The sequence below is a fragment of the Schistocerca piceifrons genome, chromosome 3 (assembly GCF_021461385.2).
Source record: "Schistocerca piceifrons isolate TAMUIC-IGC-003096 chromosome 3, iqSchPice1.1, whole genome shotgun sequence".
Taxonomy (NCBI): Eukaryota; Metazoa; Arthropoda; class Insecta; order Orthoptera; family Acrididae; genus Schistocerca; species Schistocerca piceifrons.
In genome coordinates this window covers 876,485,915-876,509,642 of record NC_060140.1, presented here as the reverse complement: position 1 = coordinate 876,509,642, position 23,728 = coordinate 876,485,915, and the positions used below count along the sequence as shown (strand labels likewise).

General features: G+C 47.3%; 1 protein-coding gene across 1 annotated transcript in view; it reads left to right on the top strand.

The window, feature by feature from the left end:
• Nucleotides 1–536: 536 nt before the first annotated feature.
• Nucleotides 537–23,728, top strand: part of LOC124789295 (beta-1,3-glucan-binding protein-like) — a 129,071-nt gene continuing 105,879 nt past the window's right edge. The window contains exon 1 of the mRNA XM_047256608.1: nucleotides 537–732. Coding sequence (XP_047112564.1) covers nucleotides 612–732 — 121 coding nt within the window. The 5' untranslated portion in view covers nucleotides 537–611. The remainder of the gene's footprint in view (nucleotides 733–23,728) is intronic.

The following is a 23,728-nucleotide window of genomic DNA, read 5'->3' as shown; positions in this document are numbered from 1 at the left end:
CACCCATGAATTGGCCTCCACGTCCTCCTGACATCACACTGTTGGATTCTCTTTCATTGTGGATTCTTTTTCTTCGGGCATGTTGCAGCGAACCCGGAAGGAAATTGGAAACAAACTCGAAATTCATGTCACCGGAGGGGCTCAGGTGGAAGTGTTTTGATCTTTTGTTGTATTTTTTTCAAAACCTATCTTCACATGCAACCAATAAATTTCGGTGTAGACACCCTGTATATTCAAACACGAATTACGAAAAATCTGTGCTGTTATCTTTGGTTAAAGGGCCGCCATCTCCTCATCGTATCGAACGACAGTACTGCGAGTACCTGGATGGTAGGCAGTAGTCGGAAACTATGGTTTTCTCGTCATTTAACCCGATCATCAGAAGTTCTATTTGTTACTTCGGTGAGTTTCCTCCGGTCCCCTCTGACCTCCGGATACAACCGGGTGGGATGGGGGGGGGGGGGGGGGGAAGGAAGGTGGATGGGTGGATGGGGAAGACAGAAGTCGGAAGCGCCAAATGTGGTTTATGTGGCTTGCCAGTGGGCTCGTCAGCCGGCAGCCGGGCAGATCGGTGCTAGCAGCTGGGTACAGCCGCAGCCGCAGCCGCCACTATGCCTCTTCTCGTACTGCCGCTCCTGTTGTGCCTCGCGGCCGCCTTCTCTCCGTTCTACGACGTCCCGCAGCCGATGATAGAAGCCCTCAAGCCGCGAGGACTCCGGATATCCATACCAGGTGAGCCAGCCGGGCAGGCGCGTCGCATTGCGGCCGTCAACCGGCGCCCAGGTTGATGCCATGTTGCTTGACTTTCACAAGGCAATCACTATTCATCATACAATGATGGCTTTTACGACCGCATGTTTCAGCTGCTGAGAATTTTTCCGGGTTGTATGGCCGTGGTCCATGGAACTCTTCAATCCCTGACGTTGAACATCTTAAGATGTCCAACGTAGCCTTGGATGAAACGTCAGGGATTGAAGAGTTCCATGGACCACGGCCATACAACCCGGAAAAATTCTCAGCAGCTGAATCACTACTCAGTACTACAGGTCAGTCAACAACGTACGAGAATGAGATTTTCACTCAGTAGCGGAGTGTGCGCTGATATGAATCTTCCTGGCACATTAAAACTGTGTGCCGGACTGAGACTGGAACTCGGGACCTTTGCCTTTCGCGGGCAAGTTCTCTCGCTTCGGCACACAGTTTTAATCTGCCAGGAAGTTTCATATCAGCGCACACCCCGCTGCAGAGTGAAAATCTCATTCTGGAAACATCTCCCAGGCTGTGACCAAGCCATGTCTCCGCAGTATCCTTTCTTTCAGGAGTGCTAGTTCTGCAAGGTCCGCAGGAGAGCTTCTGTAAAGTTTGGAAGGTAGGAGACGAGGTATTGGCAGAAGTAAAACTGTGAGAACGGGGCGTGAGTCGTGCTTGGATAGCACATATGGTAGAGCACTTGTCCGCGAAAGGCAAAGGTCCCGAGTTCGAGTATCGGTCCGGCACACAGTTATAATCTGCAAGGAAGTTTAACAACGTACGAGATTACCAGATACCGGACCAGAGTTTCTGATTGGATTCAGGACATATTAGCACTCAGTACTTAATCCTAAACGGGACGAAATCGACAGACGTAAACATACCGCAAGGGCACGTTGTGGCGCCACTACAGCTTTCAATATAGGATAATTCAGTTGCCCTTACCGATGTAGTTTTATGCAACCCTCAATTCTGTACCTGGCCTTCAAAAACCACGCGTAAGATTCTCATTTTCAGTCGCTAGCTACGCACAAACTATTAGTCTTACAGAAAAAATGAACAAGACCTTTTTTTGTAGAATATTTCATGTAGTTACGTTTTGTACTGAGATACGGTTTCTCTAGCGGCCGTAGTATTCGACTTATTCTACAAAAAAGTCCAAAAATGAACTTAAAAAAATACCTACACCCTCACCCACACTCATCTCTCACTAGTCGGGTTTCTAGTATGTTGTTCGTGGCATTACCTTCTAAAACTCATTCCGCACAGCCCATGAGGGCCCGAAGGTACCGACTGGCCGCCGTGCCATCCTCACCCTACAGGCGTCACTGGATACGGATGTGGAGGGGCATGTGGCCAGCACACCGCTCTCCCGGCCGTATGTCAGTTGCCGGGACCGTAGCAGCTACTTCTCGATCAAGTAGCTCCTCAGTTTGCCTCACAAGGGCTGAGTGCATCCCGCTTGCCAACAGCGCTCGGCAGACCGGATTGTCACGTCACCCACCCAAGTGCTAGCCCAGCCCGACAGCGCTTAACTTCGGTGATCTGACGGGAACCGGTGTTACCACTGCGGCAAGGCTGTTGGCGCATTACCTTCCACCATTGTATAAAATTTCCGACTGCACGAACTAATCCTGATATTCGATCTTCTTTGGTCTCTACTGAGTGGGCTATCACGCCGCCAGCATAGTCGTTTGTTTCGTTAACATTATTAAACATACCCTTGAGTGCAATGAGAGAAAAACGACTTTTGAAAACATTACGCTGAAACAAATTACGTTCACAGTTCGATCCAAATTTATAACTTACAGGCAACGTAGTTTCTTAGCCAGAAGGCCTGACGGATACAAAAATCAAACCTTTTACTTTCGGCTGTTAAAGTTCCGAAAAATATTAGGTAAAATTTACATAAACGTCAACTCTACAATTTGTCAGTGATGCTCGACTAAGCCAGTGGTGTAATAAGGCTAGTCAGTGAAGCACAAAATAAGTCGACTGTGGGAAATAATTCGTACAGTCTCAAATTTTTGTACATTGACAGGAGGTTCAAATGGTTCAAATGGCTCTGAGCACTATTGGACTTAACTTCTAAGGTCATCAGTCCCCTAGAACTTAGAACTACTTAAACCTAACTAACCTAAGGGCATCACACACATCCATGCCCGAGGCAGGATTCGAACCTGCGACCGTAGCGTTCGCGCGGTTCCAGACTGTAGCGCCTTTAACCGCTTGGCCACGCCGGCCGGCCATTGGTAGGAGGGAGTGGTATGAAAAACAGACTAACAGTCCTGACCGGTGGGGCTGAGCGTGGGACTGGGGATCTTGAATGATTAAAAAATTACGGTCCCTAGCGAAAATATATCCAAGTACAAAATTTGATTACATTAAATTCTCTCCAAACAGGAGCTGTTCATTTTTTCGATAGGTCTAATTGTTTGCGCGTAGCGGGCGAAAGAATACGAAAATCTAGTTTGCAGTTTTTGAAGTCGAGATATAACACTGCGGGCTTCCTAAAACTACATCAGTAGGGGCAGTTGACTCATCCTGTATGCAGGGTGGTCCATTGATCGTGACGGGGCCAAACATCTCACGAAATAAGCGTCAAACGAAAAAACTACAAAAAACGAAACTCGTCTAGCTTGAAGGGGGAAACCAGATGGCGCTATGGCTGGCCCGCTGGATGGCGCTGCCATAGGTGAAACGGATATCAACTGCGTTTTTTAAAAATAGGAACCCCCATTTTTATTACATATTCGTGTAGTACGTAAAAAAATATGAATGTTTTAGTTGGACCACTTTTTTCGCTTTCTGATAGGTGGCGCCGTAATAGTCACAAACGTATAAGTACGTGGTATCACGTAACATTCCTCCAGTGCGGACGGTATTTGCTTCGTGATACATTACCCGTGTTTCAATGGACCGTTCACCAATTGCGGAAAAGGTCGATATCGTGTTGATGTATGGCTATTCTGATCAAAATGCCCAACGGGCGTGTGCTATGTATGCTGCTCGGTATCCTGGACGACATCATCCAGGTGTCCTGACCGTTCGCCGGATAGTTCAGTTATTTAAGGAAACAGGAAGTGTTCAGCCACATGTGAAACGTCAACCACGATCTGCAACAAATAATGATGCCCAAGTAGATGTTTTAGCTGCTGTCGCGGCTAATCCGCACATCAGTAGCAGACAAATAGCGCGAGAATCGGGAATCTCAAAAACGTCGGTGTTGAGAATGCTACATCAACATCGATTGCATCCGCACCATATTTCTATGCACCAGAAATTGCATGTCGACGACTTTGAACGTCGTGTACAGTTCTGCCACTGGGCACAAGAGAAATTACGGGACGAAGACAGATTTTTTGCACGAGTTCTATTTAGCGACAAAGCGTCATTCACCAACAGCGGTAACGTAAACCGGCATAATATGCACTATTGGGCAACGGAAAATACACGATGGCTGCGACAAGTGGAACATCAGCGACCTTGGCGGGTTAATGTATGGTGCGGCATTATGGGAGGAAGGATAATTGGCCCCCATTTTATCTATGGCAATCTAAATGATGCAATGTATGCTGATTTCCTGCGTAATGTTCTACCGATGTCACTACAAGATGTTTCACTGCATGACAGAATGACCATATACTTCCAACATGATGGATGTCCGGCACATAGCTCGCGTGCGGTTGAAGCGGTATTGAATAGCATATTTCAAGAGAGGTGGATTGGTCGTCGAAGCACCATACCATGGCCCGCACGTTCATCGGATCTGACGTCCCCGGATTTCTTTCTGTGGGGAAAGTTGAAGGATATTTGCTATCGTGATCCACCGACAACGCGTGACAACATGAGTCAGCGCATTGTCAATTCATGTGCGAACATTACGGATGGCGAAGTACTCGCTGTTGAGTGGAATGTCGTTACACGTACTTCCAAATGCACTGAGGTTGACGGACATCATTTTGAGCATTTATTGCATTAATGTGGTATTTACAGGTAATCACGCTGTAACAGCATGCGTTCTCACAAATATGTTCACAAAGGTATATGTATCACATTGGAACAAACGAAATAAGATAGTTTTAACGTACCTACGTTCTGTATTTTAATTTAAAAACCTACCCGTTACCAACTGTCCGTCTAAAATTGTGTGCCATATGTTTGTGACTATTACAGCGCCATATATCACAAAGCGAAAAAGTGATCCAACTAAAACATTCATATTTCTTTACGTACTACACGAATATATAATAAAAAAAGGGGTTCCTATTTTTAAAAACCTCGTGATGACTGGGTGTTGTGTGATGTCCTTAGGTTAGTTAGGTTTAAGTAGTTCTAAGTTCTAGGGGACTGATGACCATAGACGTTGAGTCCCATAGTGCTCAGAGCCATTTGAACCAATTCAATTTTTAAAAAACGCAGTTGATATCCGTTTGACCTATGGCAGCGCCATCTAGTGGGCCAACCATAGCGCCATCTGGTTTCACTCTTCAAGCTAGACAAGTTTCTTTCTTTGTAGTTTTTTCGTTTGACACTTATTTCGTGAGATATATGGCCCGGTCACGACAAGTGGACCACCCTGTATACAACTGATCCGATGGATGCCGCTCGAAGTTCCCTGCGGCTTTTCGCAGACGCTGCTGTTGCCTGCAGGATGGTTGCAGCTCTGGAAGACGACCTGCAGAGTATCGATGAATTCTGCTGGGCATGGTAGATGACTTTGAACGCAAATAAATATAACACATTTCATACAAAAAGCCAAGACGTCCATTATTGTTGCACAACGCTATTAGCAATAAATCGCTCTTAACTGAAACAACTATAAAATCGTCCAGTGCGACCTAAATTTGAATGACCGTGGTTCAAATGGTTCAAATGGCTCTGAGCACTATGGGACTTAACATCTGTGGTCATCAGTCTCATAGAACTTAGAACTACTTAAACCTAACTAACCTAAGGACATCACACACATCCATGCCCGAGGCAGGATTCGAACCTGCGACCGCAGCAGTCGCGCGGTTCCGAACTGAGCGCCTAGAACCGCTAGACCACCGCGGCCGGCGGAATGTCCATGGAAAACTAGTTATAGGAAAATCAGATGCCAGACTGAGGTACAATGATAGGCGTCCACAAGGGTGAGATGGGATTGGGTGGGGTGGGGGGGGGGGGGGGGGCGGCAAATGAGGTCAATTTCCTCGTCCTACAGTCTGAAACAGAAACACAAACTTTTTATTCATTGCGGAGATCTCATTTATTACGATTCTGTGATTATATTAAACCTATTCTATTCTATTATACAGTACCCAGACTATTCAGCCATTACGTAGCCGAGTGTGATAGGAAATACTGTGATCTTTGCAGTCGCTGCATAATTTTTTATTTCTTCGCTTGGCGAGGTATAACCTTGTGGGTTGCGTGCAAAAACATCGGTAGGTGCAGCTGAACCAGCCTGTATAAACAAATGATCTGGTGGATAGCACCCGAAGCTGCCTGTAGTAAATTAAGCCATTTCCTTTGGCTCGGTCGTGGTTTCGGCGTCGTGTTACAATGAAGACGATTGTGAATCGTTGCAGAACAGCTCCAAATTAAAGTCCTTTAACATTTCTCTGCCGTTTCCTCGTAACCGGCCTTACTGTGTACCAGCAAAGGAAGCGTCCAACAATCGGTACGGGGAGTCAGTCGCCAGTTCCTCGGACATCCCTCTCCTCCCACATCGGTACAACGTAAACATGGATGTAGTATACCAAGCCGGCATCGGTCGTAGATTCTCAAAAGCACACTGCACAGTTTAATTAGCACAGTTGTAGACTGCAGAGCATATAACAAAGTACATAGCAGAGATGTTTTTGTATCATTTATGAACCCAAATGCATCATTCGGAAGTAAAAAACATGCCGTTTCTTGCACTAGTAATGAAAACCAAAACAGCATGAAATTTTAGTGACATCTCTGGGAGCTGTCACGTTCTCGAAAACGACGGAACGACAATATTACTCGATAGGCAGAGACTGAATTGTAAAATTCTGCAATATACCACCGGCAGTGTAGCTCAACAAACTGTCAAACAGAGGATACGACGACTGTCTTGGTTCGATGAAAGGGTTGTTGAGAGACAGTTCTGCCCTCCCCCTCCCCCCTCTCCCCCCAACCGCCCCTCCAGATTTTAGTGTGATTTTTGGAAGCTTACGAAACAAATTTAGGCGTATGCTCGGCCAGAATTATACTTAACATCAACTACACGGAATATTTAGCATTTTTCACACATTTATTAAACTGTGACTGCCAGTGAAACATAGGAAGTAGATGACATAACTATGTAATCCTTTAACGTGATCAGATGTGATTTTTTGTAAGCGAACAACGTGAAAGCATAGGGTATGAAAGAAATACAGTAACAAAAAATTTGCCGGTTGGGGGGAGAATGGATGGGCTGAGGAAGAGGAATTCATTGCACCAAGAGGAGAACTAAATACATAAATCCTTCGTTTTTCTTCTTGTGTTCCGCTCTAGTTCACACACAACCGTTCAAACACCAGTGGACTGTGTCAAACACCTTTTCTTTTTGTGGGAGTGGCAATTGATCCTATGTAACGAAAAGTGAGAAGTCATCCACATGAATACTAAAAGTAATCTGTTAAATTTTGGTTACATGATATATCACACAAATCTAAAGGCTGTCAATTCAACTAAATATCTAGGATTACAATTACGAAGAACTTAGATTTGAATTTGACTGCTTTTCACAATGTTGAGGACCATCTAATTTAGAATCTGTGGAAGGAACATTACAAATCAGTTCTTTCGCAATTTGTTTTAGGTATTTTTGTTTGTCTGGTACCTCTCACATCCTCGTGGATCTCCACACGGTGTGTCTATGAAACGGACAGAGCATGAAACCTAATCTCTGATTTGCTATTACTCTTTACCGGCACATTCTGAGTCACATCTTACCTAGATTATTTTGTTGCTCGTTCAAAAATGGTTCAAATGGCTCTGAGCACTATGAGACTTAACATCTATGGTCATCAGTCCCCTAGAACTTAGAACTACTTAAACCTAATTAACCTAAGGACAGCACACAACACCCAGCCATCACGAGGCAGAGAAAAGCCCTGACCCCGCCGGGAATCGAACCCGGGAACCCGGGCGTGGGAAGCGAGAACGCTACCGCACGAACACGAGATGCGGGCTGTTGATCGTCGCTAAATGGGAAACCATCTACAAAACACCGGTTCACTCAGTCTTCCTTCGTCGTAAACGTCGGATATTAGACAGTGAATGTATGACATATTTCATGATTTCAAGCGACGGATCGTGCTCTGAACTTCACATACGACCACTGTTTCTGTCGCGCACATCTTTATAGACACGTGTCACCAATGTTGCGCGACATTCAACTAATTGCAAATGGCGCCTGTTTGTCATCCAACACAACCTTCGCGCAATACAGGTCCAAAATATCAGTGACGTCACCATCAACCAATGGAAATGTTTCTGACAATAAACAGAAATAACTTAAGCAAAGGGCATGTCGATTGTGTTCACTTTTTTCAGACAGTAGTGGAAGCGGTTAGCGGGATCGTAGTTTTCAGCTACGCTTACGTATCGGCAGTTGTGTCAGACATCCGTGTACGTTTGTTGCAATAACATGTAAAGGAAAGTGACAGTCACGCACAGAACAGGAAAACGTGCTCTGGCTTCAAGGATGTGGTCAGGCTGTGGAGACGCGTTTTCCGTTCCAGGCAGGACAGGCGGGCAACATGGCGACAGCCTGAGGATCCGTCTCAGCAGATTTGCGACAGCAAAAAGTGCTCACCGGAAGAGAGCAGCATTTACGGTCAGAGAATCAATGATCTTCCGATTTTTGGTGTAAAGGAATGTAGCGATTACTCGTAACAATTGATTGCATAGCAGTCTGGGTTCAGACCCGCAAATGTTCAAGTCCTGTTCTCAAGTTTAAGACAAACTTGGAGGAAGGTTTCCAGAAGATGTTAATTACTAGTACTGCAGTGGTAGAACTGTTGGCGGCATGTGACACTATACATCTAACACGACTTGTAAATCTATATACAACTTTCTCGCACGACCATTTGATTTGTGCGAGGGGAGCACAATAAGTAATACAACACATTTTTGTGAAAGCAGGTTGAATTTGTTGAGGATTTCGATAATCATACACTACTGGTCATTAAAATTGCTACACCAAGAAGAAATTCAGATGATAAACGGGTATTCATTGGACAAATATATTATACTAGAACTGACATGTGATTACGTTTTCACGCAATTTGGGTGCATAGATCCTGAGAGGTGGGAATTTAAGGAGATGGGACGTGGATAAACTGAAAGAACCAGAGGTTGTACAGAGTTACAGGGAGAGCATAAGGGAACAATTGACAGGAATGGGGGAAAGAAATACAGTACAAGAAGAATGGGTAGCTTTGAGGAATGAAATAGTGAAGGCAGCAGAGGATCAAGTAGGTAAAAAGACGAGGGCTAGTAGAAATCCTTGGGTAACAGAAGAGATACTGAATTTAGTTGATGAAAGGAGAAAATACAAAAATGCAGTAAGTGAAGCAGGTAAAAAGGAACATAAACGTCTCAAAAATGAGATCGACAGGAAGTGCAAAATGGCTAAGCAGGGATGGCTAGAGGACTCTCCTCCGAAGAAAAAGTTCAAGGCTGCACCCTGAGCCGGTAAAGTCATGGTGACGGTCTTCTGGGACTCATGATGCAGCGATCAACTCCGAAGTGTATTTCGCTACCATCAGGAAACTGAAGAAACAGCTCCAGCAGGTTCGTGGCCACAAAAATGAAAACAAACTTCTCCTTCTCCACGGCACCGCAAAGCAGTCTGTGCACTCGAGAGGAGCGCAAAAAACTTCATTGGGCCGTTCCTCCTCATCCACCAGACAGCTCGGGCCTCGCACCTTCCGACTTTTACCTCTTTCGACCAATGACGGATGCACTCCGCGGAGACCAGTACGTAGATGATGGGAAGGTTATTGATGCTGCAACACATTAGCCCTGGCGTCGACCACCAGTGCGGTACCATGCGGGCATACAGACACTCCCAGTAATGTGGCGTTAACGCCGTCGCATTCAACGGAGATTATGTTCAAAAATAGGTTCAAAATGGTTCAAATGGCTCTGAGCACTATGGGACTTAACATCTGAGGCCATCAGTCCCCTAGAACTTAGAACTACTTAAGCCTAACTGACCTAAGGACATCACACACATCCATGCCCGAGGTAGGATTCGAACCTGCGACCGTAGCAGTCTCGCGGTTCCGGACTGAAGCGCCTAGAACCGCTTGGCCACCGCGGCCGGCTTCAAAAATAGGGTTTTGTAGCAAAAATAGTGTGGAATAATACACTACTGGCCATTAAAATTGCTGCACCACGAAGATGACGTGCTACAGACGCGAAATTTAACCGACAGGAAGAACATGCAGTGATACGCAAATTATTAGCTTTTCAGAGCATTCATACAAGGTTGGCGCCGATGGCGACACCTACAACGTGCTGACATGAGGAAAGTTTCCAACCGATTTCTCATACACAAACAGCAGCTGACCGGCGTCGCCTGGTGAAACGTTGTTGTGATGCCTCGTGTAAGGAGAAGAAATGCGTACCATCACGTTTCCGACTTTGATAAAGGTTGGATTGTAGCCTATCTCGATTGCGGTTTATCGTATCGCGACACTGCTGCTCGCGTTGTTCGAGATCCAATGACTGTTAGCAGAATACGGAATCGGTGGGTTCAGGAGGGTAATACGGAACGCCGTGCTGGATCCCATCGGCCTCGTATCACTAGCAGTCGAGATGACAGGCATCTTATCGGCATGGCTGTAACGAATCGTGCAGCCACGTCTCGATCCCTGAGACAACAGATGGGGACGTTTGCAAGACAACAACCATCTGCACGAACACTTCGACGACGTTTGCAGCAGCATGGACTATCAGCTCGGAGACCGTGGCTGCAGTTACCCTTGACGCTGCATCACAGACAGGAGTGCCTGCGATGGTGTACCCGACGACGAACCTGTGTGCACGAATGGCAAAACGTCATTTTTTCGGATGAATCCGAGTTCTGTTTACAGCATCATGATGGTCGCATCCGTGTTTGGCGACATCGCGGTGAACGCACATTGGAAACGTGTATTCGTCATCGCCATACTGGCGTAACACCCAGCGTGATGGAATGGGGTGCCGTTGGTTACACGTCTCGGTCACCTCTTTTTCTCATTGACGCCACTTTGAACAGCGGACGTTACATTTCAGATGTGTTACGACCCGTGGATCTACCTTTCATTCGATCCCTGCGAAACCCTATATTTCAGCAGGATAATGCACGATCGCATATTGCAGGTCTTGTACGGGCCTTTCCGGATACAGAAAATGTTTGCCTGATGCCCTGGCCAGCACATTCTCCAGATGTCTCATCAATTGAAAACGTCTGGTCTATGGTGGCCGAGCAACTGCCTCGTCACAATAGGCCAGTCACTACTCTTGATGAACTGTGGTTTCGTGTTGAAGCTGCGTGGGCAGCTGTACCTGTACACGCCATCCAAGCTCTGTTTGACTCAATGCCCAGGCGTATCAAGGCCGTTATTACGGCCAGAGGTGGTTGTTCTGGGTACTGATTTCTCAAATATAATCACATGCCAGTTCTAGTATAATATATTTGTCCAATGAATACCCGTTTATCATCTGCATTTCTTCTTGGTGTAGCAATTTTAATGGCCAGTAGTGTTTAACATGTATGTGAAGTTAAATTTCGGTAACTACTGTCTTGTCATACCACAAATAATATTTCTGTATTGCTTGAAGGTATTAAACTGAACATTATTCTCGCATTACATTAAAAAATCACACATCGCAATGGAGAAACATATTTCCAATCCACCCCTGTTCTTCCATGCGGGTATGTGTTCTCGTAAGTACAATGTAGCCACCGATTCATATCTTCTGTTCATGCTTTCTTCGCATCGATAATTTAACTTGTAAGTAGCCTATTTATATGTTTGTATGTTGGCAACGCTATAGACTGCATTAATATCACTGACAGCACTGTGCGCCCTCTGTAAGAGACTCTGGCTGGTCGGACTCGCAGTTGAGTGTTAATAGTTACCAGTGTTGGAGGTTAGCAGTGTTAGCGCGAGCGGACGATTTGGACCTGTGTCCTCCGTGGAGATTTAGTACTGGTTGGACATGGATTGTAAAATGATGATTGATGTATCTCCTAATGTTTGGGAAATGGAATTATTGATGATTATATAATTTTGGAACTGGGTGTCACATGAGTAAGATAAAATCTGCTACATACATTGTTAGCTCTCCAACAAAATGTATCTTTCGCTAACCACATGACAATTAGTACTTGGAGCCTATAGAAGTTAAAATCTTTTTATTTAGCTGGCTGTATGCTTGCTGTATTTGCTGTAGTTCGTGTCTTGAAGATGTTCTGTGAGGTAAGTGAGTCATGAAAAAGTGTAGTTTATTGTTAGCATTTCTTCTACTTCAGGGCCATTCTTTTGCGTTAATTATTTGCAGTCAGATTGCGTTGCTCTTGTATACTCTGGGTCATAAATGATTAAGATAAGTTTGAGTTGTATTTGTCAGGGAAAATTCTGTAGGTCATTGTTGAAATGATAAAAACAAGTAAAGATACAGTAGGTTCAATTTCACTTAGCAGTTTAAGAAAGTTCAGTTGCATTCAACATTTTAAGTAAAAACGTGGAATTCTCAAACTGCTCCTACTCTGGACGTCCCAGCTATGCGGGGCTCTTGAAACGCACTCCGTAGGAATTTAGAGAAATACTGTCGGTATTTCGGATTGTTCACAATCTTTTGATGTCGTTCCTGTAAAAAGGTCCGAAAGTCCACCAAATTCTTTGGGCCATCTCTGAACAAATAGAGCATCGTCTGCCCTTGAAGCCAAGTTACGGCATTCGTTTTGATACGTGGGTAGTAAGTCCCATCTGGGAAGAATATAATCCCTGGTTTAATGTTGTGTTGTCCCATTTGGAGAAAAAAAGCGATGATTTGTGTCGCCAAACGCCACACTTCTGCCGAGGGGCCGCATATGAGGCGCTGTTTATCGCTGTCCAGAGTTCGGCACTGAGAGCACAATGGTGATTCTGTCATATTGCAAGGTGGCAGAATAAATGAAGGTCAATTTCGCATCTTACATAAGTGTTTTATTCATTGCAGCGGGAAGGTGAATATGGTTCAAATGGCTCTGAGCACTATGGGACTTAACATCTGTGGTCATCAGTCCCCTAGAACTTAGAACTACTTAAACCTAACTAACCTAAGGACATCACACACATCCATGCCCGAGGCAGGATTCGAACCAGCGACCGTAGCAGCCGCGCGGTTCCGGACTGCGCGCCTAGAACCGCTAGAGAAGGTGAATATGACACCTAACTTACTTCGGCGGTAATGAGCAGATTTGCCTATAAGTATGTAATGTAAAAGGGATGACAATCGACGGTATTAACACTCCACTCCTATCTAATGCATGTTAATGAGCAGAAGTGAAACAAGCAGCGAGAGGGAACGTTTTGTGTGAAAGCAGGTGCGGGCAGAAGCAGAGGCCGCACCACGGGAGGCAGCACAAAAACCTCTTAGGGGGTGTCCCATGGCAGCAGTCAGCGACTGGACAGGTGACGCATACTGGAGAGTAAGTAATGGGCCACCAGAAGTAGGACAGAAAGAAGTTTTACAAATCTGTGTTTAGGAATTCCAAATGGATATGAACAAAAACAGTGATGCAGTTGCGCACGTGAACAGCGAGCGGTCCATATGTGATCCATGCATATAACTTTCAGGCGTCTGGACTGGTCACAAAACGTCCGATTGGTGGAAAAGAACTAGGAAGGAGTAAAGTGCCGAGATTTCGACGCAGTTTAATGGTGGAGCCCTTGCGATTGGCAGAGAGTGTTTCCACAAAATAAGAGGAACGCTCCTATTGGTCGAAAAAAGCTGTGATGTGGAGAACGAAAGAACCCAGGTGGGAAGACAGTTCGGCTGCGAGAAAGACAAGAGTAAAATTTTCGGGGACTCTCATCCGAACTGGCGTCAAGTGCAGAACGGGGCACATAATGCTCTGTACGATGCAGAGGAGAAATTTGTGTGAACACTGTGGAAAAACGAACCAGCCAGTTAGTTAATAGTTCTTACGAGGACTGAGAGGACATTATAATATGCAATGCTGCTCCAGCCATGCGCGTGCATATCGCCATATTCCAAGACTAGGGATGAGTACATGTTTTCTCGCATAACGAGAAACATAGGGAGAGTTTCTGCTGGAAAAATCAGCAAAGGCATAATTAGTTTTTATAGGAATTTCAGAGGACGAGAGCAGCCATGCAGATGACGGCTCATCGCAGCTAAGGTAAATAGTGCGAGCAGAGGCGTAAACTTGTTGGTTCACCAGCTTGTGTCCACTGTAAACGTTGGGTAATCTTTTGCTCAACTTGTCACAAAACTAACCATCCTCCGTAGACTTGATTGTCATCCTAAATAATACCGAACTTTGGACTGGAATCGGATGATTTATCTTAGTGCTGGCCAACATCATGACGTACTTATAAGAATGATTTTGTAAAGAAACTTCTAGTTAAAATTTACCATTCTTGTGTTTAGGATTATTTCACTTTATGAGGATGAGATGCATACGTTTGACAACTGTCGTAACATTGTCACATTGTAAAATGTGTAAATGCTTGTATTTCCGTAATAAGATTGCAACATTAAACCAAAAACATTTAACAGCTTACACAGTTGTTGTTCTGTGCTCAAAACCTTACAATATGAATCGCATGGAGTCTGGATCGGCTGACATTTCTACCGTTAACTGTTAGGTACCACGTTGCACATGTCTCTGTGTCTAAGGAAACGTGGAGTATCGATCGCCATACTACTTGCCAATTGATCTGAGGACGCTTCCTCTCAATAGGATTGCTGTGTCGTCCGGCCATCTCCGGCCGTGGTGGCCGAGCGGTTCTATGCGCTACTGTCTGGAACCGCAGGTTCGAATCCTGCCTCGGGCATGGATGTTTGTGATATCCTTAGGTTAGTGAGGTTTAAGTAGTTCTAAGTTCTAGGGGACTGATGACCTCAGAAGTTAAGTCCCATAGTGCTAAGAGCCATTTGAACCATTTGTCGTCCGGTCGTTGGTATCCGATGTATGGCAAGCGCCGTTGGACGTCTGGTTTCAGACAGAGCCGTCTGAACGTAGCTTTACTCGTTAAAAACGTGCGTACATGCTGGAATGACTGAATGACTGGAAAATGTGCTGGACCGTCGCCGCCGCCACCATGCTCGTTTCGTCATCCGCAGTCGTCGGCTTTTCGACTGGCCTGTCCAGCTGTTGGGCGCTGTCACTATTCGGTGGGGCGTCATTCTGGAACACATTTGCATATGTGAGAGGGATAGACGTCGCCACAGATGTTGCTACAGTTTCACCTGTCGGTATCTGTGCAATTCTTCGTCGGAGACACGCTGAGCGAAAGTGGCTTTCTTGACCATAACCTGAGCAACTTTTCGACTGACCATCGTGAATGACTATAGCTCTGCAGCCTCCAATTGTGAGATAAGATGGCACATGTTTTGATAGCTCGATCCGTATTTGTGGCACACCATAAGTACCGGCTACATGGTAAAGGTTGTCCATTTTTCTGCTATGCGACTAAGTACCCGTCCATACGATTGTAACGTGTTAACCACGATCTCCGCCGGAACCTCAAATGCTCTTACAGTTCTCAATCCTAGTCTCGCATGATCAATTGCTATCGTTCCGGCATGGCCGCCTGAATGTTTAAATTTAACTCCATCTTTATGTAGGCGCACCATCTTGTCGCACACCGTGTCGTTGATCTGTTTGACGTAGACCACACTGCTTGTGATAGATAAGTGGATGCCAGTCATATCTTATGGTTCAATTTTAATTTCTTCACGTTTAAATCGTTCTATTTCGAATGCCTTCGGTAGTGCAAATTCATTATTAAAGCTGATCTTGAAAGTAGATTGTCGGTACGAATGAGCCATTCTATTTCGTAAGCGCAAGCACTGGCGAAGCCTAAAACGAAGTAAACAACCGCGTACGCGCCAAGCACAGCGGCAGGGACCTCAACAGACGGCCGAGCCGCACGACTGCGGAAGGGAGACTTGCCGCTACTGAGGGGCTCATTTGCTAGTGCCAGTGTGATGTCGTAGCTTACAAATGAGACACGGTGAGAAAATTAAGTTGTCTGTTAACTGAAACTTCCTGGCAGATTAAAACTGTGTGCCCGACCGAGACTCGAACTGGGGACCTTTGCCTTCCGCGGGCAAGTGCTCTACCAACTGAGCTACCGAAGCACGACTCACGCCCGGTACCCACAGCTTTACTTCTGCCAGTATCTCGTCTCCTACCTTCCTGTCTGTTAACTGGTTATTTATTAGCAGATTTCTGACACAGAAAATATGCTAGTCTCATATTGGCGAGATTTAAAGATGCTTTTAGACATCATAACGTCACTTCGAAGCCGTTTTGAAATTTTCACTCTTTCAAGAAATTTCTGAGATCGAGATATACCATTGCAGATTAGGAAGATGCCATTTATTTCGATTAATACTGCCATTACCTCTATTAACTTCTTCATTGTGCTGCTGCTACACTCACGGTTGAAGGAAGCACTTAGTGCTTTTTGGTCACATTTAGAAGCAGTTGCCCCAAAGACAGGTAAATACTTAATTCGAAGCAGGCGGTTACGGCGTTCTGTGGGAAGTGGACCGTAACAAGTAGTTATTTACATATTTCCGCGTCTAGGGAATACTTTTCAAGTTGGTATTGTCGGCATTGTAAAAGGAGTACAGCAGTGGGCCGAGCACCGACCCCTGCAGCACTGCACCTCGTATGGCCGTCGCGTCGATCTCCCGCCGTCTGTGCAGACATGAAATGTCCGTCCGGCGAGGTAGGAGTGGATCAGGACTCCGTGCGAAGTCGGTTCCCCGTGTGCAAAGATTTTGTATACGAGGCAGTTGTGCCACACGAAGGGCCTGCAAACATCGACTAGCACCGCCCCAAGGTACTCTCGCATCTCCAGAGCGCGCATGGCTTCTTCTACCAGCCGCGGCAGCTGGTGGGTGGTGGAATGTCCGCTCCTGAACCCAAACTGCTCGTCGGGAGTGAACGCCTCTTTTCGTCGTGGCGCAGCAGCCTCTTGATGTAGAGCCGCTCGAACACCTTCGAGAGAGACGGACGCAGGCTGCTGCGTCTGTAGCCGGTGGCCAGACGAGCATCGTTGTCTGTCTTCGGTGCTGCCTCGATTTCCGCGTGCTTCCATACAGAAGGGAAGACTCCAGACCGAAGGACGTTGTCGAAAATGCCAGTCAGAATCCGACGGACTATCGCCTGCAGGTTATGCAGGAGGTGATGTCGACGCCATCAGCTTGTCCCGCTCTCTTGGTGTCCAGCGACCAGAGGTGTTCCGCCACCTCTTTTTCAACGACGAGAGCGATTTCGTCGTCCTCCCTTGCTGCCGGATGCGTCGGTAGCTCTTCCTCCAAATGGCGGATGTGATCCAGGTCGACGACATCGTCAACAGTGTACAGTCGGGGCCGATACTGAATGGATTTGATGGTATAAAATTTGATTTTTATTTTCCACTTGATGTCCGTCAGTACCTTCTGCCTGGCGGCTAGTTGCCGCAGATCCGTCACGTTGCAAAACCGGACAGAACCACTTTGTAACTCCCGTGTTGAACCATCAGCAGCTAAATTCGAGCGTTTCTGACGAGGTAACGCTACCGAACTGCGCATCTACGATTTTGCCGAACAATATGGAGGTTTGGACGTGGTCAAGTGGGGGTGGAACCGCGGCCAACCGCTGGGAGTGGACACGCCGTCCGCTCTCTTCTGCTGGCAGCTTCCGACCCGACCAGACGCTCTCCTCTCCTGCAGCAGCCCATTCAGTTTCGGCGGCTTCTCTAGGCCTGCCTTTCCTTTTTACGGCATTAAACATCCATGCATTTAAAATATGTTTGATTTTTCACCTCAACGGGTGTCCACTGCTTTCCCTTCCTCGCCAATCCTGACACGTTAACAACATCTATAAAGTTTTCAACAACTGTTACTGCCAGTACACTGGCCTTCTCGCCTGGGCTGTAGACGACGTTCTGGCCGACCTGTAGCGCATGGATGCGTTATCGCCGACGAAGGAAGCTCTTGACGACGCACCACACGCTACCGTCTACCGTCTTGTGGATTAAGCGTTGCCACCATGCCAGCCCAATACCGATTTCTGTGTTCCTCGACCACTGCCTTGATGTCTCGCCCAATGCCGTTTAGGTGGCGTTTGGTGTCCGGCTGGTGTGTGAGCTGCCACTCGCAGAAAGTCTTGTTCTTACTGATCGCCACCACAATGTGTGTAATGTGTGTGTGTGTGTGGGGGGGGGGGGGGTCCTGCTGCCTATGTGGACATCCTGGTGTGGCTACTTCTGCAGCTCGTAGCAGCTGACGATTGAAGAACTCCAGTGCGGTGTCGGGACCCAAGGTGTCAGGGTCTAGCATGTCCTCCAGCTGGCTGAGAACTTCGTTCTGGGACAGCTCTTGTTCATTTTCTTGTAGCAGCGGCGGCGGGTAGGTAGTGCTGTGCCTTCGATGTCGATCTCGTAGGTGACCAGCAGATGGTCGGACGACAAGGCGCCGGGTGTTGTGGCGGATATGTGTTGCTCGACACCTTTGAGAATTGCGACATTGAGCACGTCCCGCAGTTGGCAAGATAGAACGTTGGATCGAATGGCCGTAGTATGGTGGCGCCGTGCGGGACGACCGTTGTTTGGTCGTTCGGTTGGTCGTCTCATCTTCCGACGTATATTTGGTCCTTTCACCGTTTCCGGGCCTGGGCAGTTGGTCGGTTGGCGTGGAGCAGCGACGAAATCTCCGCGGCGCGTTGTTTGGTTGGGCCCGCTAGCGGCCTCTATGTGGTGTCGGAGTGTGTGGTGCTGTTATGATTGCTGCGAGGTTCGTGGCTCACCGATCCTGGCCATGAAAGTTGAGTTTTGACTTAATCTACCAGCAAGTCACGACTGTTCACACTGGGTCGTTTGGAGTTCGTTGTCGGCAGTTGGGACATTCCCGCGAGCAACAGCGTGTGTTTTCAAGTTGGCAAATTTTAGCCACCCTCTGGTGGAATTTAACTGTACTTGGTTATTTGAACTGAAGTGCACCAGTGGAATCTTCTGCCTTGTGGTCGTTAACGTTCCGGTTGCCTGGCCTGGCCGTTAACGTAAATTCAGGCAGTGTATTTTCCTCATCGTGTTGTCGCTGTTCAGCACAGTGTGTAGTTTGACAGCTCAATGTATAAATGGTTGTGGGCGCCAATACGTTCTACATTGTTCCACTGAACTCCCTGTTGTGTGCTGGTGGGGTGAAGCGGACGTTATCTTGTCGGAGGGTCCATTGACTGTCAGCTGGGTTGTCATCGGATCGACAGTGGTTGGGCCGACTGCCTGTCTCACCTAAGCGAGCGTTAGCGTTTGAATTCCAGGCTGACCCTCGGAATTTCTGAGCGCCCTTGGGTGTACTGCATTTTCTTGTTTGTTCTTGTTGTTTGTACTTCTATGGTTTCTAGCCGATTTTTAGACTAAGGTTGTTTTGCCCTTAAGGTGGCAGATGGTTTGGGCCTTCAGCCTAAGAACTGTTTCACATAAAGCCTTTGGCATTTTTAAAATTAATGTTATTGAGTCTTAAGTGTTGGGCCTTCAGCCGATTTTTAATTTAATTTGTTTGCTCTTAAAGCGCCGGCCGGGGTGGCCGAGCGGTTCTAGGCGCTACGGTCGTAGGTTCGAATCCTGCATCGGGCATGGATGTGTGTGATGTCCTTAGGTTAGTTAGGTTTAGGTAATTGGAAGTTCTAGGGGACTGATGGTTCAAATGGCTCTGAGCACTATGGGACTTAACATCTATGGTCATCAGTCCCCTAGAACTTAGAACTACTTAAACCTAACTAACCTAAGAACTGCACACAACACCCAGCCATCACGAGGCAGAGAAAATCCCTGACCCCGCCGGGAATCGAACCCGGGCGTGGGAAGCGAGAACGCTACCGCACGACCACGAGATGCGGGCTAGGGGACTGATGACCTCAGAAGTTAAGTCTCATAATCCTCAGAGACATTTGAAATATTTTTTTTTTTTTTTGCTCTTTGGGCCTCCAGCCTAATGAAGGATCTGTTTTAAGATAATGCTTTGCCTTTTAAATTTCTGATTCTTGTTAAGCTTTAAGTTATTGGCTTCCAGCCGTTTTTAAATTAAAGTGGTCTTCCCTTACGGCATGAGATTGTACGGCGCCTTCAGCCACTAATTAAGTCCCAGTGCTAAAGCTGTGTGTTTTTTAAAATTTTTCTTGGCTCTTGTAATATTTGATCAAATGGAAGGTTGTATGTTCGAGTGTAACTGACAGCCGCTTATTTTGGCCCCTTTCCACAACGTAAACTACCTGTCCTGCCCTGCGGGTTTAGCAGGGGGTCTCACGTGTGTTTAGCGTTAAAATCGCCCGCAATGAAAAGCCTCCGCCCTCCCCCCCCCCCTCCCCAATTTTCAGCAATGCGTCGATGTCAGCGATTTCTAGATTCCCCCTCGGTGGCCAGTATACCCCGATGAATGGGATCTGCCCGACAGCGATGTTGACGGCCACTCTTGCGGTCTCCTTGGTGTCTAGCTCGGACACGTGTATCACATGGCGTTGCAACGATCTCTCGATGTATGTGGCGGTGCCGCCACTGGTCGTCAGTCTGTCGTTACGGTAACAGTGATAATTTACGACTCGAACGTTCACGACAGCTTTGAGGTGAGCGCACACGAGACATAGGTCGATCATTCTTCCTGAAGGAACTGGAGAACCTCTCCCTGGTGGGGAAAAAGACTGTTAGCGTTAAAGCTGCAAACTGTGAGCCCACAGATGAGTCGACCATACATGGTGGTTCTTCGTGGCGACAGTGTTGGCCTGGAGGGCCGCCGTGACTGCTGTCACCAGGACAGGTAGTTTTTTTTTTTTTTTTTAAATAAATCTTTATTTACCATCAAAAATAATATTTATACATCACAACCCACCTCCTTATTTGATTAGTGGGTCTTACTTGCTACTGTTAGTTACAATTAGCAGCTAATTACAATATATTGAGTTGTGAGCTACAGCTATAATCTAATTTCAATGGGCAGCTATATTCAGCTATTTATTTTACCTCCTAAGATTTTTTAACTAAACCTACGTATTACTTCCCGCAGCGTCACAGATGTGTCAGCAATGTACAAACCTACTTTATTGCCTTGCCCATCGAGCTAATCCCGATGGGCGTGCCCCTGACACTGGACAGGCCAAGATGTTAATCGCTGCAGGTTCCTAAATCTAGATTTCTAGTCTAATTCCTACTAACTAATTCTAACCTACGTCATCTCCAGTGTATTTTCAAATCCAGGTTATTTTTATTCCCCACTCCTTCTAATCCCGTACGTGGCGGATTCCAGACTAAAGGGTCGGCCTATCCACGCACAGGCGATATGGGAGTAGGGCACGTATTTGTCGTAATCTGTGCTATTTAGTTTTGTTCCCTCATGTATTCTCTCAACACTTTCTGTGATACCTCGTTGGCAAGTCTATTCAGTGTTTGGAAGGTGTCTTCTTGTCTTATCAGGTGGTAAGTGTCATGGTCGGGTAGTTGGTCACGTAGTGTAGAAGCAACATCATTGAAGAGGGGGCACTCGTAAATCACATGATCGGGAGTGCCCTCCGGTTCACCACATTCACACGCGGGTGTGGCCCTTTTCCCGAACCGACATAAGTATGTCGGGTAAGGTCCATGTCCAGTGAGAAAATGTATTAGTCCTCTGGTGGGTTCAGAGTACTTCATTTTTAGCCGTTCCCTAATGCTTGGTATCAGCTCATGTGTCCTGTGCCCTGTTTCATCCGCGTCCCACAGTTCTTGCCATAGTTGTACTCCCCTTTGCCTAATCTCACCTTTGTCCCCTGCCCCAATGCCTAAGATCTCCTCTATTTTTGTTACCTTTCCCTTCTTAATCCAGAACCATGCAGCCTGCTCCCTGATTTTGATGTCCAAGGGGCAAAGCCCCATTATGACTAGTAGTGCTCCCCCTGGTGTTGTTCTGTAAGCCCCTACCGATCTAAGAATCATATTCCTCTGAACCCTTCTTACTGTCATGGCGGGCACCACCCTCGTGAGCCTGTGTGCCCAGACTCCCGAGCCGTAACCCACTATCGATGTTAATATACTGTTATGATAGAGTTTTATGAGATGAAGGACAGGTAGTTTGCTGCACGTGGTCGTTCAGCGATCGCCGTCGCAGAAGCAATCGGAGTTCTTCGCCGACTTCTCTCGGTGCAGGGGAGGCCGTGGCGGCTGCTGGCTGTTGTGCGGCACGTTTTGCGGGCCGCAGTGCAGCGGGGGCAGGAGGATGCTATGCACATCGTCCGTGCCCTCTGGGTGCTACTTGTGGAGCGGTTGGTACTCCGACTTCATCGGATGACTGCTTATAGGCGGCTGTGGTCGACTGCTGCTCTCGGCCTGTTGGCTTCGCCTGGTGCTGATGGGGGGGGGGGGGGGCTGCGGGTGCCTCCCCTCCCCCCTACCCCTGGCGGCATCCGCGAAACTGGTGCCTGGCTACACCTTCTTAAACGGCGCTTCCCTCCTCGCTGGTTGTTGCTGCGCTTCCTGCACGCATTGCAGCCCCAGTAGCTCGTGACGTGTGGTTCACTGTAGTTGCAGCGGAGTGGCACGTCTTCTCTCTTAAGAGTGCACTCTTTACTCTGGCGCGGGCGGTGTATTTGGGCAACGGGGTGGCATGAAACAGTACTGCGCGACGTGGTCGAGGCCGTGGCACGAGCAAAACTGAGCTCGCCTCTCCTTTGCTCGAAGTGGTTTGTCGGTTACTCGCACTCGGGCGACGCGCTTCAGCGTGGAAAGTCTTACAATTTTCAATGTTGTCGACCAGGACGGTGCAGAATCGGGGCATGTCCAGCGACTCCAGTTCTTATTTGAGGTGACTCGGTTCGACCTTCATCGAGAGGCGGCGGATGGCCATCTTGAGGAGTTTGAGAGGGTCTACATGATGCAAGTAGCTGTGGAGCCCCTCCTTCTTAATCAAGTCCACGAGTTTCTTGTGGTCATCGTTGCTGCAGAATTTGAACTACAAGAAGTCATTTCTGGCAACTGCGACTGTTGCTGACTTGATCTCTATAGTCAGCTCCAGGTAATCGTTGGGCGTACTCCAACATCGGACTATGAGTGGCAGAGGGGGAGGAAGTTTCCTCCCCTGTGACGGCTCAATGCCACTCACGCCAGGGCCAGCCGACTCAGGGACGACACTGAATCGGTTTTCCGTCTGCATCGGTTGCACCAACTGGAGCACTTTGGTCCTTGCGGTGCGATAAATCCCTCATCGTCCTTCTCCAGGCTTGGAGTGAGTGCAGCCGCTTCCTTCTGCAACTTTTTCTGTGGTCTCGGTGCAGGCGGTTTGTGGTGTAGTGTCACCCTCGTCGGACACAGCTCGGCGTTTCCGTGAAGGCTGCGAAGTTTCCATATATTCTTGTGGCGCGCTCTTCGGGAGTATGCCAGTGCAGCAGCAGCAGCAGCATCCTGGATCGCTGATTCATGCTTCGCGGCAACTCGTGAGGTAGTCTTGTTCTGCACGGCTGCGGGCGGGGCCGAAGGTCAAGCCTGTGCTACGGCCGCTGCCGTTCCTCCTGGCTCCGCGGCAACCCGCGTCGCAGGCGTCCTAGCGCGGCTGCAGGTAAAGCAGGCGTTTCCATCTGCGCGGCGACGCTGGCAGCGTCTTTCAGGCGGCTACATCTACATGGATACTCTGCAAATCACATTTAAGTGCCTGGCAGAGCGTTCATCAAACCACCTTCACAATTCTTCATGATTCCAGTCTCGTATAGAGCTCGGAAAGAATGAACACCTATATC